Source organism: Mustela putorius, unplaced genomic scaffold (genome assembly GCF_011764305.1).
Source record: "Mustela putorius furo isolate JIRA1106 unplaced genomic scaffold, ASM1176430v1.1 tig00001451_pilon_pilon_pilon, whole genome shotgun sequence".
NCBI classification, from domain to species: Eukaryota; Metazoa; Chordata; class Mammalia; order Carnivora; family Mustelidae; genus Mustela; species Mustela putorius.
The window spans coordinates 1,453,163-1,465,912 of record NW_025421748.1 but is presented as its reverse complement, the minus strand read 5'-3'; the positions used below and the strand labels follow the sequence as shown (position 1 = coordinate 1,465,912).

The 12,750-nt window shown below is 40.6% G+C and overlaps 1 protein-coding gene across 8 annotated transcripts in view; it reads left to right on the top strand.

Annotated features, from left to right (window-relative positions):
• The window catches only part of DCAF6 (DDB1 and CUL4 associated factor 6), a 139,019-nt gene that overhangs the window by 62,960 nt on the left and 63,309 nt on the right, over window positions 1–12,750 (top strand). For all 8 annotated transcript variants that reach the window (XM_045087772.1, XM_045087774.1, XM_045087777.1 and 5 more), the window contains exons 8-10: window positions 1,647–1,740; window positions 3,036–3,155; window positions 5,120–5,380. In XM_045087772.1, the coding sequence (XP_044943707.1) occupies window positions 1,647–1,740; window positions 3,036–3,155; window positions 5,120–5,380 (475 nt within the window). The remainder of the gene's footprint in view (window positions 1–1,646; window positions 1,741–3,035; window positions 3,156–5,119; window positions 5,381–12,750) is intronic.

The following is a 12,750-nucleotide window of genomic DNA, read 5'->3' as shown; positions in this document are numbered from 1 at the left end:
TGAAGAGAACTGGAAACATATGTCCCCATAAAAACTTGCACATATGTTCATAGCAGTATTAGGAACAGCAGCCAAAAAGTGGAAACAACTCAGTACTCATAGCGTGTTGAATGAATAAACAAAAAAATGGTATATCCAAATAATAGAATATTATTGAGCCATTAAAAGAAATGAAATACTGATACATGCTGCAACATGGATGAACTTTGAAAATATTACAGCATGTGAAGGAAGCGGGATAGAAGGGGCCGCATACTTAGATGAGTTGTCCAGAAGAGGCACATCGCTAGAGACAGCAAGTCCACGAGTGGTTGCCAGGAGCCGAGCGGTGGGAGAAGGGGAGAGCCGCTGCTTCAGCTGTTGGATTTCTCTTTGGGTGATGCAGATGTTCTGGAATTAGAGGCGGTGCAAGTGTTCGCACAGCTTTGTGCATATGCGTCAGTGACTTACATACTTTAGAAGGGTGACTGTTCTGGTGTATGTGTCATCTCAATAAAAAATGTTAAAAATGCAAAACATACAGAGAATAATCAAGAGTGTCAAGTGCCATAGGCCTCAAAAGAAGTAGGCTGTGAAGGGCTCTCTGTGAATTGGCGATTGACCGTTGATCATTGTTTCCCTGATTGGTGAGCTTCACAGTCCCTGGTTGGTGAGGTTGGCGAGAATAAATGCGCTGGAGGGATGGGATCATGGGGCGACTGAGCGAGCTGAGGGAGGAGGGTGGAGAAAGGCGGACTGAATAGCAGGCTTCTTTTCACGCAGCTTGACAAGAAAGCTTCAGAAGATGTGGGAAGAGTGAGCTCAATAGTAGTATAAAATGGAGATGTTCTTTTTGTTCAGAATGGTACGAAACCGTCAGCATGTCTTAAGGAAGAAGTGAGAAAGGAAATGGACGTAGTTGTGGGAGAGTCCTTGTCGGAGCAAGGTGCCTGAGTGCTTGAAGGAATGAAATGAAAAGCGCAGTGGAGAGATTAAGCGTAAACAAGATAAATGATTCATCTTCTAAGAAAGGTCCGAAGGAATTTGGAAGTTGTAGACTGGCAATACGTTTGTAGCATGCAGCTGAAGAGCTTAGTGTCATTTCTACAGGACTGACTTTATTTTCTCTGAACTAAGAGGAAGAGTTATTAGCCAAGAATGAGGGGAAAATGTAGAGACCCCGAGGTGAGTAGTGAAGGATTGCAGTAGATAGGGGGACCTGGGAGTAAACCGTTAATAATACAGACAACTAGACAAAAGGAAGATATTCTCCAGGGCCAACTCTAGAAGTGACTATAGACAATAGTGATAATTCCTGTTGTCATGTGTGTAGGCTCCTTACCTAGACTGTGTGTGTCATTGTAATAGAGAACTCCTCAAGCTCCTTTTGGTTAAATAACTTCCTGTGGTCAATTGTAAAGAGATTCGGTTGGAATTAGAAGTCACATACACTGATTCCAAAGTTACATTCAGACTCCTGAGGGTGAAGATGTTCGGGTTAGGCTGCACCACCAGTAGATGCCATCGCTGTAAGAGCTGTCTGTCGTATTTTGACCTGGGATCTGTTCTGCATACTCAGTAGAGACAGCAAGGACATGGAAAGAGTCTGTTAGACTTAAAAGCCTGCTTTAAGACTTGAGCAAATGCATTTTCTCTTTACCTTTTAGCTACGACAGCCTCCAGTGAAGCGTTTGAGACTTCGTGGGGATTGGTCAGATACTGGACCTCGAGCGAGGCCTGAGAGTGAACGAGAACGAGATGGTACATGCACTTTGCTCAGCCTTTTCTAATACGAAATTTCAAAAAATTAATCTTTTAACAACTTCTTTTTTTCTTTTTGGCTATTATAAGTAATGCTAAAACAAACATCCTTGTACATATATCTTAACATACTTGTGCAAGTGTATCTGAGGATGATTTCCTAAAAGTGGAATGAGTACTGGGTCACAGGCTGGCGCATTTAGTTTGATAGCTATCAAATTACCCTCCAGAATAAATGCACTGTTTTACATTCCTACCGGAAGGATAGGGATGCCCATTGCCATATAAAACTTTGGATATCATCAGACTTCTGAAATTTTGCCTATTAGACAAAAAGAAAAATGAAAACTCTTTAATTTCCAACTCAAGAGTTTTATAATAGATAAGAATTTATTTTTTCTTTCATCAGGTGCCTTTGACAAGCATAAGAAATTACTTTGGGAGCTTTAAGATGGTACACTTTTAAAATAAATTAATCTGTATATTTTAATAATTGGTCTATAGCCAAAATCTTACTTTAACTGACTTCTGAATTCTTTTAAGATCAAAAGCATATTCTCTAGTATATTATACTTGGTATCATCTTATATATTTAAATATAAAGAAACATTATATAAAGGCAATAAAGTATAAAATTAAATTTTCACAGAAAATCCAAGAACAGATGATTTGCATTTTAAATTATATGATTGTAGCTTAGAATTGTTAGATTTGGTGTCATGCTTAATTTGGTAATTCCCTTAAGAGAAAATTCATATATTTGAAGGAGGAAAGGACTAAAGGGAAGAGATAAATGCAATACTTTTGGGTTCTGTAAATTTCAGAACCCAAATGGTTCTATATAAATGGTTCTATTACTGTGTTCACCACACTGGAATACGCTTCCAGTGTGGTGAAAATAAATGGAGTTTAAGGAAGTCCAAGTGAGAGGGCAAACGTTTCTTTTAATCGGTTCAGTTTACAATTCATGCGCCCTTCCTAGCTGCGTGTTGGTGGAGTAAGGGTGTGGGCTGGGGTGGGGGTGGGCGGTATGGCGGTACCGAGAGTAGACTCAGGAGATGTAAACCCTGTCCTTGAGGAGCTCAGAATTCAGATGGAGCCTCACTTCCACAAACATGTACTGTGAAATGTGCCAGTAGTGCTAACAGATTTATATACACTCACAGAATTTAGTTAGGCAGTTTGATTCTTTTTGTAAAAATGTTCTCATTAAAGACCTTACAATCTGGGTTTTTGCATTATTGAAAGAAGTTGACTTCCTACTGAATTCACTGATAAGACCTGTATTGTTCTAGGTGAGCAAAGTCCCAACGTGTCACTGATGCAGAGAATGTCTGACATGCTGTCGAGGTGGTTTGAAGAAGCAAGTGAAGTTGCACAGAGCAACGGAGGACGAGGACGGTCTCGGCCACGAGGTAGTCTTTCCTGCGACGGCCGGGAGCTGGCGAAGGCAGTTTCGTTGATGTCGTTCAGTTTATACGCTTTGTATCTGTGGTAGTCATAGGTTCTTAACTGTATTGTGCCGAGCCGTAGAGGACCAAGGGTCTTGGGTATAATTTGTCCTTCACATACCAGGAGACCTGGCCCTTATTCTTTGCTTTTCTGAAGCAAAGTAAGAAATTCTGATATTTCCTTTCTGTATTGCATTTTTTTTTTTTTTAAAGATTTTATTTATTTATTCGACAGAGAGAGATCACAAGTAGGCAGAGAGAGAGGAGGAAGCAGGCTCCCTGCTGAGCAGAAAGCCCTATACGGGGCTCGATCCCAGGACCCTGGGATCATGACCTGAGCCGAAGGCAGCGGCTTAACCCACTGAGCCACCCAGGCGCCCTGTATTGCATTTTTGTATGCATTCTGAGAGTGGAAATACATAAAACTCTGTGGATGAGAAGTTCTATATAATGGAATAGTTTCTCCTTTATCTTACTTAGGCATTGGTTATTAGTTGCTGTTTCTAGTTGTTAGCTGACCTATTTTCATATCTTGGTTCACTACTTTGTAGTTTGGGGTCTTGGGCAAGTTACTTATCTGTCAAAATGAGGAGTGTGGGGCGCCTGGCTGGCTCAGTGGGTTAAGCTGCTGCCTTCGGCTCAGGTCATGATCTCAGGGTCCTGGGATCGAGTCCCGCATTGGGCTCTCTGCTCGGCAGGGAGCCTGCTTCTCTCTCTCTCTCTCTCTCTCTCTGCCTGCCTCTCCATCTACTTGTGATTTCTCTCTGTCAAATAAATACATAAAATCTTTAAAAAAAAAAAAAATGAGGAGTGTAAAAGTTAGCTCCCTATTGTCTTAAAACCCCAAAATTTTAAAATTAAATAGAATTTTTCCATAAATGATTCTTATTAACTCCTGATTTCAGTTAACTTTATAAAAAAATTCCTTGACTGTGGATTTGCCTAAGAGTTACTGAATGTGTGCTTAAATTTAAAACAAGAAACAATTAAGTCATGATAATTAAAAGAGAAAACTTCATATTCTCTGGTAGTTGCATCTTGTGAGACATGAATTGGGTTAGTCCATTCCATATTTCTTTTATAAACATCTAGACTTGAGGGGAAACAGTAATTGTTTACAGACTATTCCTAATTATTCCTTTGCAGATAGCACGAAGCCTAGCATAAGGCATAGAAACTCAAGCCTTTTTAAATCATGGCTGCATCATGTTAGTTTAGTGGTTAACACATTATTGCTAATGAAGCAGGAATCAGGAACTTAATCCTATTCTGACCTATTTGTAACTTTACTCTTCCCAATAAAATTTTTCTCAAATATTTACCAAAGAAGACATTATGTTGTAGAATGGAAACATATCAATAAAGTTCATTCTCCTGGACCCCAGGTGGCTCGGTTGGTTTAGCGTCTGACTCTTGATAACGGCTCAGGCATGGACCTCAGGGTCATGTAGGGCTCTGTGCTTGGCGTGGAGCCTGCTGGAGATCTTTGTTGGCCCTCCTGCCTCCAGTGTTGTGCGTGCTCTCTTCTTCTGGAATAAGGAAATAAGCAGACAAACAAAATCCATTCTCCTTTTAGCCGGTCATTAAATTAGAAACATCATCTTCAAATTAAAGGGACCAGATGTTATTTGTAGGCATTTCACAACCTATTATTTAGCTTTGTCTAAATGAAGGTACCGTATTGATCTTGAAAGACTGATTATTTTAACAAAAATGTTCTGTACATAGATTTTATCTCTCTTGATTAGCCTATTTGGTCAGAGGGATCAAACCATCCCTGGGTGCTTTTAATATCCTGGAATTACGTATTTCTGTGTGTGTACAGGCATGTACAGCTGCACATGAACTTCTTGAATATATCTCCTTCGAGTAACTGGCTTTGGAAAGCAGTTAGTATTTGAATCTGCACTAATGTGTGTGTTTTGAAGGTGGAACGAGCCAGTCGGATGTATCTGCTCTTCCTACGGCCCGGTCAAGCGCTGGTTTGGAAGTGGGGGAAAGTGCGATGGAAGTAGATCCTTCGGCTGGCCAGTCGCTTGAGCCTTCCACGTCCCCTGCAGTGTCCGCGCAGGCTCACCTGACGCCCTCCTCTACAGAAAGCCCTCCTCCTGCTTCCTTGCTGTCTTCCCCAGACCGTGAGCACAGGCAGCCTGTGGAGGCCTCTGGACGCCGCACGCATCATCAGTCTGGTGAGGACGCACTCTTTCCGTGGGCTTCGCCTGATGATTTCTGACAGTGAATACCTCTTTGTGGGCTGGTTTGAAAGATACTAAATCACATGAACTTGTTCTTGCCGGAATAAATCAGAATGACGCGTACTATGCCGTGAACATGTAACTTAAAGACAAACTTCAGGTGTGCCTAACTTGCATGAATTTAACAAATACCAGAATCTTCAGTTTACCTAAGACAATTCTTTAAAAAATATAGGTACCAGCAGATAGTGTTTTGACATAGCTTCATGTGTTTGACTTAAAGATTACTTTTATAAGTCATTATAGATGAAGATGTTTTTCTAGACTTACTCGGCTGTATCTCTGTTATCAGTTCCTCTCTTTTATAGTTTTTATTATTTTTCTTTACATCATAAAATACATTAAATACATTCCTTATGGTACATTTGATAACATGTCTTGTCAATAACGTATACCATTTACCAAAAGATTTATTTCTCCTATATTTACATGAAAAATTATTTTAACAAGTCCTTGTCTTCTTGGAACTTGTTATTAGTGAAAAAAAAATCAATCCCTAAATTCTGTTAAAATACTGTTGTCCTCTCAGTGTTAAAACTCCTCATGTTCCAACTCCCCCTTTCCCCAACTATGGAATGTACTAGTATTTGTAACAGTAATTTTCAGCAAATACGACTATAATTTACTTGGCATTTTAACTGTGTACATGTAATTATAATAACCACTAGGAGTTTTTTCATATTTTTCTTTGGGTTCTTATATAGAGGCATTTTACTTGACATATAATAAAAAATATTAGCAACTAGAGATACAGCTGGCAGGCCTAAGCTAAAGCCTATAAAAATTCCGAACAGTGTGACTGCCAAGGTGTCACTTTATTCGTCTCTGAAACCTAATACCAGATCACCAAATACAGGGTGTTGTATCTTAGGCATTCTTTTATTGTATATCCCATTTTGGTAATTCGCTTCAGTTTCTATGGGAATAGAAGCCAGAGTCAATTATGTAACTATTAAGACTTGTGCACAATTTATTTATAATAGCTAAATCTGAGCTTTAAAGTCAGGTTTTCCACTGTCTAGTTGACATAGTGTTTCAGGTTATGAGAAAGTAAGATATTTTGGAGTGTTTGGGAAGTAATGACAGAATCAGTCAAAAGTTTTACTTGTCAAAGCAGGTAAAATTGGTTAAAAAAAAATTTTTTTTTAAAGTTACAGCATTTTGAGAAATATTCTTAAAGGTTCTGGTCGGTTAAAAGTTATCAGGAAAACTTGGCAAGAAGATTCCCTAGCTTATATTCACATGCCACTGAACCCTGACTAGTTTTTTTGTTTCTAAACATATTTCTGAGTAAAGTACTTCGTTTGGAGTTTCATTTTACTTTTTTGGTGCAGATATTTCACACAATAAACACTGCATTTCAGATTGCTAAATCCCTTTCAGTATTTAATGTAAGTATAAGTAGTCATTACATTCTAAGTGTAATGTAAGTAGTCATTTGAATCATCAAAATAGGAGAAAAATTGTGATGATCATGTAATCATTGTTTTGATCATTACTTGGCACCCTTTGCCTGTAATTTTTTTAAAGAAGTAAAGAAATATTTTTAAGTGGTCTCTACCAGTTGAAAGAATTTTGGTTGACTGCACTTTGGAAAATCAGAATACTTCCATGTTAGGAATATAGAGTCAGTATTGAAGAAAATAATTTGATGTTAGTTGTTATATCTAAAGATTATGCCTGGAATTGTTTTGACAGCAGGCGTTTCATTATCCCAGAGTACAGCATTTTAACAATAAGGACTTAATGAGTTTTTTCTGTTTTTTGTTTTCCCAATCTCTTCTGCACTTCTGGGTTCAGATAGGTTTATGGATACTAGGAACTATCCATGTGGTAAGGGGGAGTGTCAGTTTAGAGCCATGATTTTTACTATAAACATAACTCATTTTACTGTGCTTTTAGTTTGTTGTGTTTTGCATATATTTTGTTTTTTACACTTTGAAGCTTTGTGACAACCCTGCGTCGAGCTAGTCTGTTGGTACTATTTTTCCAACAGTATTTGCTTGCTTCACATCTGTGTCACATTTTGGTAATTCTAACACTATTTCAGACCTTTTCATTATTACCGTATTTGTTACAGTGATCTGTGATCAGTGATCTTTGATGTTACTCCTTTCATTGATTTGGGGCCCCACAAACACCACCTGCATAAGACAGTGAACTTGTTCTGTTAACATGTGTATGTTCTGATGCTCTGCTGAACAGCTGTTGCTGTCTCTCTGTCCCTCTCCTTTGGCGTCCCTATTCCCTGAGATACAACAATATTGAAGTTAGGCCAGTTAGTGACTCCGAAATGGCCTCCTAGTGTTCAAGTGAAAGGAAGAGTCTCACTTCTCTTTAAGTAAAAAACTAAAAATGACAGAGCTCGTTAGGAAGGCATGCTGGAAGCCTGGACCGGCAGAAAGCTAGGCCTCTTGTGCCAAACAGCTAGTTAAGTGTGAATGCAAAGGAAAAGTTCTTGCAAGAAATCAAAAGTGCTGCTCTAGTGGACACGTGAATGATAAGTGACATGGAGCAAGTTGTAGTGATCTGAATAGAAGATGAAGTGGCCACAACGTTCCCTTAAGCCAAAGCCTAATCCAGAGCAAGGCCCCTCGCTCTCTTCAACTCTGTGAAGGCTCAGAGAGATTTGGAAGCTTCAGGAGAAAAGTTTGAAGCCAGCATTCCCCGTTCTGAAAACCCTAGGTCCCTTAAGATTTATGCTAAATCTACTCTGCCTGGGTTCTAGAAATGGAACCACAAAACCTGGATGACAACACGTCTGCTTACAACATGGTACACTGGATATTACGTCCTCTGTTAAAACCTGCTGCTCAGGAAAAAAGACTCCTTTCAAAATATTCCTGCTCATTCATAGTGTATCTAGTTACCCAAGAGCTCTGATGGAGATGTACAAGATTAATGTTTTTATGCCTGCTAACACAACATCCATCTTGCAACCCTTGGGTCAACCCTCATTTTGACTTTCAAACCTTCTTATTTTAGAAATACCTTTTGTAAGGCCACAGCTGTCATAGATAGTGATTCCTTTGTTGGGTCTGGGAGAGTGAATTGAAAACCTTCTGGAAAGGATTCCCCATTCTAGATGTTATTAAGAATATTCATGAGTCAGGACACCTTGGTGATTCAGTCGGTTAAGTGTCTGACTCTTGATCTCAGATCAGGTCTTGATCTCAGGGTTGTGAGTGCTAGCCCTACCTGGGGCCCCACACTGGGCATGGAGCCGACTTAAAAAGAATATTCATGATTCATGGGAAGAGATCAAAATATCAACATGAATAGAACTTTGGAAGAAGTCAGTTCCAGCCCACATGGATGACTTTGAGGGATGCAAGACTTCAGTGAAGGAAGTAATGGTGGGTGGGGTGGACATAGCAGGAGAACCAGCAGGGGACGTGGAGCCTGAAGATGGGACAGGACTGCCGCCGTCTCAGGGTCAGACTTGAACGGATGAGTCGTCTCGTACGGATGAGTCTGCTTCTGGTGAAGATGCTGTAAACAGTGTCGAAATGACAACAGAGAATGTAGGATGTTACATGGTTGATGAAGCAGCGGCAGGGTTTTGAGAGGATTGACTCCAGTTTTGAAAGTTCTGCTATGAATAAAATGGTATGAAATAATGTCACATGCCATGGAGAAATTGTTAGTGAAAGAGTCCATTGAAGCTACAGCTACCCCACCTTTCAGCAGCCAGAAACTTCAAGGCAAGACTCTCCACCAGCAGAAGAGGTTGTGACTCATCGAAAGCCCAATGATGGTTACCTTTATTTTTTTAGCAGCAAAGTATTTTTAAATTAAGGCATGTATGTTAACATTTTAGATAGCAGACAGTCGCACTTAAAAGACTATGGAATAGTGCAGGTGTAACTTTTATATGCACAAGGAAGCCAAAAAATTCATCTGACTTGCCTTATTGGATATTCGCTTTATTGTGGGGCTGTGGGACCAAACCCGCAGAATCTTGGAGGTGTGCCTCTGTTGCCTTGCACAGAGACAGAATGAAAAAGTATACTTCTTGCCTTGCTGTGGATTCCACATTATGTAAATGTTTCCTTTATGTTCCTCGTGTTTCGCCTGTCGCTTTGCTGGGGTGAAGAAAAGGGAGGACAGGAATGTGGACACTGGCCTGCGGGATCCCCTTGTGGACCCAGTCATTCGCCTTCGCTTAGCCCACAACCGCGTCGTGCAGAACGTCACAAGCACACAGCTCGCGGGTTGCTCCCTGCCACGTCGGAGCAGTCTTTGAGCATTGTTGCCCGACAGCTAGACGAAGTGCTCAACGCCCTCTTGTCTCTGGCTTCTGTCCCTCCTCTCCCTCATCCCTCCCTCGGCTACGCAGCTTGTGGGGGGAAGCGCTCACTTTCCTACTTTTGAATCCCCTGACATTCTCGTTTCCGTGATAGAAACAGACACATTTGGGGAAAAATTATGTCTGCTCTTGACAAAGGCGAGCCATCCCTTTCCAGATTCTCACCTTTGCTGCTTCTCTGCGCCATTAGCACCGCCTTTCCCACCTTAAACGTGCTCTGCTATTACCTGTTTTCTTAAAAAAATTTCTTCCCTTGGGATGCTTGGATGGCTCAGTCAGTTAAGCGTTTGCCTACAGCTCAGGTCATGATCCCAAGGTCTTGGCATTGAGTCCTACATCAGGCTCCCTGCTCAGTGGGGAGCCTGCTTCTCCCTCTCACTCCACCGGTGCTCCTGCCTGTGCTCAGCCTCCCGTCTCCCTCCCTCCCTCTCTCCCTCTGACAAAGAAAGAAAGAAAATATTAAAAAAAAAAAATTTCCCTTACGTGCTGTACCCACACTCTCCCCCAGCCTGTGTCTTTGCTCCTTTCATAATCAGTCTTCACAAGAGGTGCTCACACACTGTCTCCATTTTCTTACCCCCGTCCATCTGTCTGTCAGCCGACTTCTGTTCTGCCTTTCAGCTCCGTTTCCACTGAGGCTTTTGGTCAGAGTCACCAGTGACTTCTGTTAGCATCTTACTAGATATTTTCATCCATCTGCATTTAACATAGTCTGACATTGCTTTCTTGAAACACTTTACTTTTTGGCATCTGTGGTACCACGTTTCCTTTTATTACCAGCTCTAGCTGGTTTTCAGTAATCGCTGTTGATAGTTCTTGTTCTATTTACTTCTGAATATTTTAGCAGAACTCCTTAGTCTGCACTCTCTTCTCTGTTCTGTCTTCCTGGCGAGGCTGCGTCAGTTCCCGTAGCTGTTCACTAGCCTCTCTAAGGTGAAGATTTCCAGATGGACGTCAGCAGTCCCCTCTTCCGCTTTGACTTGCAGACTTTTGTGTCCAGCTGCTCGTCTGACTCTTCTTTTAGGTTGTCTTTGGATATCTTGAGCTTAACATGTCCAAACTAAAACTTAATTTCGCCTCAGATCCTTCCCATCTGGTAAATTCTTCCATCTTGGCTGCTTTATATTTCGGTAAATTTAAAACCACCTGCCCCATTTGCTTATTTTAACAGCCTGTGTGTCACTTTTGATTCCTTGCTTTCCTTCGTGTCTATGCTCAGTCCATCAGCAAGTCCTGTTGGTTCTGCATCGAAAACAAATTCTTCTTCTTCCAGTCCCCCCTCATTTCTTGTCTGCTAATTGGCCTCTTTGCGTTTACTCTTCTCGCTCCCTAGTCTTCATTCTCCATGTAGCAGCCAGGTGAGGATTTTACGCTGTTAGATCAGATTACGTAACTTTGCTGTTTAAAACCCCTCAAAGACTTCTAATTGCATTTAGGAGCAGAACTGCAAAAAAATTTGAAATTTTTTACTGTGGTTCTCCAAGGACCTATGTGGCCTGGGTTTTCCCACCTCTCTAACCTCACTGCATAGCATTTTCTTAGTTCCCAGTGAGTGTTAGGCTGTACCTGCAGTAGTTTCCTTTACTTCCTTGAATGTGCCAAGTTCTCTTCTGCCTCTTTGTTTCTGATTCTGAGCCTTTGCACGTACTGTTCTCCGTACCTGAGAAGCTCTTCCCCTGGCGCATCGCAGCCGACTCCGTTTTCCTTGTGTCTGAGTTCAGGTGTCCTCACTGCCCTAGCCAGACTCCTCCTTTACTGCAGTATCACTCTCTTTTATATAGCCCTGTTTACTGCCTGGAAAGCACTTATTAAAATGTGTAATTATTTTGGGGTGCCTGGCTGGCTAGTTGGTGGAACATGCAACTGTTGATCTTGGGGTTGTGAGTTTGAGGCCCGTGTTGGGCATAGAAATTACTAAAAAGATAAAAAGGAAGAAATTTTTAATTATTTTGTTCATTTTGAATTGATTTAGGACTTCCTCTTTTTAGAATGGTCTTATTTTAATCTAGATAAAAGAATATGATTAGAGAAGGTGGTTTCTTTGGATTGAATGTGGTTATCATACAAAATTCACTTTGGAGTCTCACCTTGAGAAATGAGTCACCTAAGGGATCCATGTGTTTTTAATTAAATACACCACTCAGACCATGAGAATTTAGTTTCTTTAACATAGTATCTGATATGTCTTATCTGTGAATTCCTGCCTGTTTACAAATAATTGTCCAGATTTACAAATTTATATAGGTCTATTCAGAATCTTTACAGCTAAATTGAGCTCTGTAGAAAAATTGTTGGGAACTAAGAACTCTGTTGTACAGCACAGCAAAGCAAAACTTTCAAAGCCCAAATAACCAGATTATAGGTTCCTTAAAGGGTGCCAGGGTCTATTCAGTCTAGGTAGAGGCAATGTATAGATTAGAAACAAGTGGAAATATTGGGTTAATGGTAACTTTGGGGAGACCAAAGAAGAGACCAGAGGAACTTGTAAGTCAGTAAAGGAGTGACAGTTCTGAGAGAAATATGCATAAGGATCACCTGGGCAAGAAGCAAATTGGGACTGGAGGACGTATCTACAGAAGGCAGATAAAGACCACCAGTTTAGATACAGAAATAATCCAGTCTCCAGGACATAACACCTGTTTTGGAGAGGGAGGGCATGAGGTTAGAGCCAAGTGGACCTTTGTCAGGTCAACCAGAGTTTGAGTGGGAGTTGACTCCTTCGGGACATTAGCCTGGAGTCTTTGAGAAGTAAACAAGAATAGTGTAGGTTGTTTCAGGAGACGGAAGTACAAATTTCCTTTTAGGAATTCCTGATATTCCTCAACATTGTTGAGGGTTTTTTTGTTTGTTTTTAAAATTTAACCCAAAGTATTCATAGATTCTCTTTCCATTTTGGTTCGTGTTAATATTAACAAACACTAATCCTCAATGCATTTATTCACATTATAAACTGTACATTTTTTAAAGTATGTAATGTGTGTCTATCTTACCTGCC